At 33.8% G+C, this 3252-nt stretch overlaps 1 protein-coding gene across 1 annotated transcript in view; it reads right to left on the bottom strand.

The window, feature by feature from the left end:
• The window catches only part of LOC128250527 (receptor-type guanylate cyclase Gyc76C-like), a 272689-nt gene that overhangs the window by 4606 nt on the left and 264831 nt on the right, over window positions 1-3252 (bottom strand). The window contains exon 5 of the mRNA XM_052975749.1: window positions 521-656. Within this exon, the coding sequence (XP_052831709.1) occupies window positions 521-656 (136 nt within the window). The remainder of the gene's footprint in view (window positions 1-520; window positions 657-3252) is intronic.

Here is a 3252-nt window from a genome sequence, read left to right as displayed (position 1 = left end):
TCTGCTTATCCATCACTACACATATGCATATATATATATATGTGTGTGTGTGTGTGTGTGTGTAAATGTTTATAGAATAATATATCAGTTGAATAAAGTTAAAACATAACCTGGTTTTCACGTTTTTTTATTATAATATTTTAACGGAATTTGCGCTTACATGCGTTATCTACTCATTAGATATCAAATGTGTATGTGTGTGTGTTCGTGCGAGTACGAAAACATGCGAGATACACATATTCATACATAAGCGATGAAGAAAAATGGCATTGAGTAAGAAAAGACGAGTTTTGCAAGCCCAAATCTCCATAATAGCATTTGTATGCTATGCTAATGTCAGCGACAGAACGAAAGAAAGTGCAACGTTTCCGGCTGATGTAATGTTGATGAATGCGAGAACAAAAGTAAAAATAAAAGCAGCGGAAGATGAAGAAAATAAAGTTAATATGCCTTTTGGGATTAGGCAGGGTTTATCAACATGTAGCCAGAAAAGAAAAAAAAAAAAGATCTAGAATCTTACTTTGGAAACGTTTGTTGCGAATTCTGTTAATGACGTCGGTACCATTCCGTATATTGAGGTTCTCAAGCAACATGTTGTGAATGCATTCTGCATATAAATACACGGCATCGTAGAGATGTGCAGCAAATAAGGGTACCTGGAAAAGAAGAATAAAATTAAATGCTTTGTTATTATTATTATTATTATTATTATTATTATTATTATTGAGTGAGAGAGCAGGGCATGCCATCAAAGTGACACTGGGGTAAAACATACGAAGCCCAATATACCCATCATGACTATCCGTCTGATAAGGGTACACCAGGCTGATGCATCACAACCTATTATTATTATTATTATTATTATTATTATTATTATTATTATTATTATTATTATTATTATTATTATTGGATGACCCCGTGCCGTCAAAAATGACGGCTAATTGTACTACTTTATATATAAATTAGTTTTTAGTTTAATAATTCTTTTATTACCAAATTTTTAATGAAAAATCTATCCACAATTAACAACCCTCGACTGTTTGTTTCCTTCAAAATAATTGTAAAATTCTCTTTCCTTCTCGTACGACTTTAGGCCACATAAAGCTGGCCGTGACTAAATCCAGGAGCTGGCAGGTAAATACCAACTTATTTGAAGCGACGTTTCCTTTCACTTGCGCTCTCCATTACTGAAACCAACCTAAACTCATACGATTTAAAGCCACAAAAAGCAGTCCGTTCATGTTTGTAAAAACTCTCTGTTCAAAATATGTATTTATAATTACTTTTCAACTGTAGTCGTTTTATATTCTTCATACACTCAAGCAATAATTATTTTCGTTAATGAGTTTGTATGCGTATATGTTTGTGTAGATGTGTGTGATTATAATAATTACTTGTAACCAACAGATAGAATATGAATGGTAAATCAAATTAATACACTTGTCAATGTTATCCAGTGGTTGTCTTTTGAGATGTGACATCGATCACCGTTAATTACTGAAAGGACGCTGGTTAGTTCATGTATAGTTACTGAAAATACACTGGGCAAAGATTTCTTATAAATATAGGAGCCGTAATAAACTGTTAAATTAAGATGTGCATTTATAATATACCTTTCAACTGCAGTCGTTTTATATCCTTGATACACTCAGGCAATAATTATTTTCGCTAATGAGTTTGTATATGTATATGTTCGTGTAGATGTGTTTGATTGTAAAAATTATTCGTAACCCAACAGATAGAATATGGATGGTAAATCAAAATTAATACACTTGCCAATGTTATCTACAGGTTGTCTTTTGAGATGTGACCTCAATCATCATTTATTACTGAAAGGACGCTGGTTCACATATACAAACATTCACATACTTCCCTTGTATACGCAAACACATACACGCATATGCTCACACAGAGTTGAAACGCTGTTTGGTTTTTCTTTTCAGCTCTCCCTTCCTTATTCAACTAGCACCCTTCCTTTCTCATTCATATGTTGTGACGGATAAAAACACAACATATAGTAGAAGATACAGGGCGCTGTCTTTGCTACTTCCTCTCCCTCATTGCTATTATTTTCTATCACTTCCTCTCGGTCATGGCTATTACTCTCACTACTTTTCCTTCACTGAATTACTATTTTCTCTCCCCTCCCTTCACTTATAATACTCTTTCATGTACTCCCTCCTACTCCATGATTTTGGACAAATATATATATATATATATAAAGTAAAAGATACATGCTCAACAGGTTCAGATCAAGCTACTGACAAGCAAATCTGTGGTATTGAATTGATAGTGTCTTGCGTGGATGTGGGCTGTTTCTAGCAGAAGTATTGTTTCGATTGTGTGTAGTGTTGAGGGTCCAGGTATAGCCTCTACATTTTGTTCAAAACTTTTTCTTATCATACGCAATACTCTAATCATTACGGATATTGTCTTCAGCTTTTTGACACACATTTTGAATACTTCAATTTCGAGACCTTTGTAATTTCATAATCATTTTATTTATTATTGATATTCAGCAAAAATACCCACGATTATATATGCAAAAATACGTACATATGCACGTGTATCGCATGAATATGTATATATGAATGTATGTACGTATGTATGTATGTATGTATGTATGCATGTATGTATGTATATATATATATGTGTGTGTGTGTGTATGTGTGTGTGCGTGTGTGTGCGTGCGTGTGTGTGTGTGTGTGTACACATGGCTGTTACGAAGTGACTCAAGGCCTGACAGATCCGCGCATGTCATTTGTCAAAGAGTTGTCAAGCTTATTTATCTTATTTGCACTACTAACCAAACACACACACTCACACACACACACATACACACACACATACACACACACACACACACACACATACACATACATGCACAAACACAAACATACGTGTGTGTGTGTGTGCGCGGTTTTGTTATATTTTTATTTTGTTTTCTTAAGACAAATATGAAAAAAAATTTCGAAATATAATTGTTGTGCAGTTGGAAAAACTGATAAAATGGTTAGCTTTTGAAGACTAAAGACTAAAGACAGATAGAACGTGTTTTAGCAGTGTAATTATCAAGATGTTTATTTTGAAACCAGCCGTCTATTTTCATAACATCTTTAAACAAAACAAATTGTTGTAATGTCGCAACATCGTGAGAGGTGAGATTAAAAAAACATTTTGTCCATGTAGAGTAGAGGAAAACGAGAAAGAGAGAGAGAGAGAGAGAGAGATATTCTATAGAGAGAAGAGATC

Source organism: Octopus bimaculoides, chromosome 22, assembly GCF_001194135.2.
Source record: "Octopus bimaculoides isolate UCB-OBI-ISO-001 chromosome 22, ASM119413v2, whole genome shotgun sequence".
Taxonomy (NCBI): domain Eukaryota; kingdom Metazoa; phylum Mollusca; class Cephalopoda; order Octopoda; family Octopodidae; genus Octopus; species Octopus bimaculoides.
Note: the sequence above shows the minus strand (reverse complement) of the source record. Positions and strands in the feature narration are given on the sequence as shown.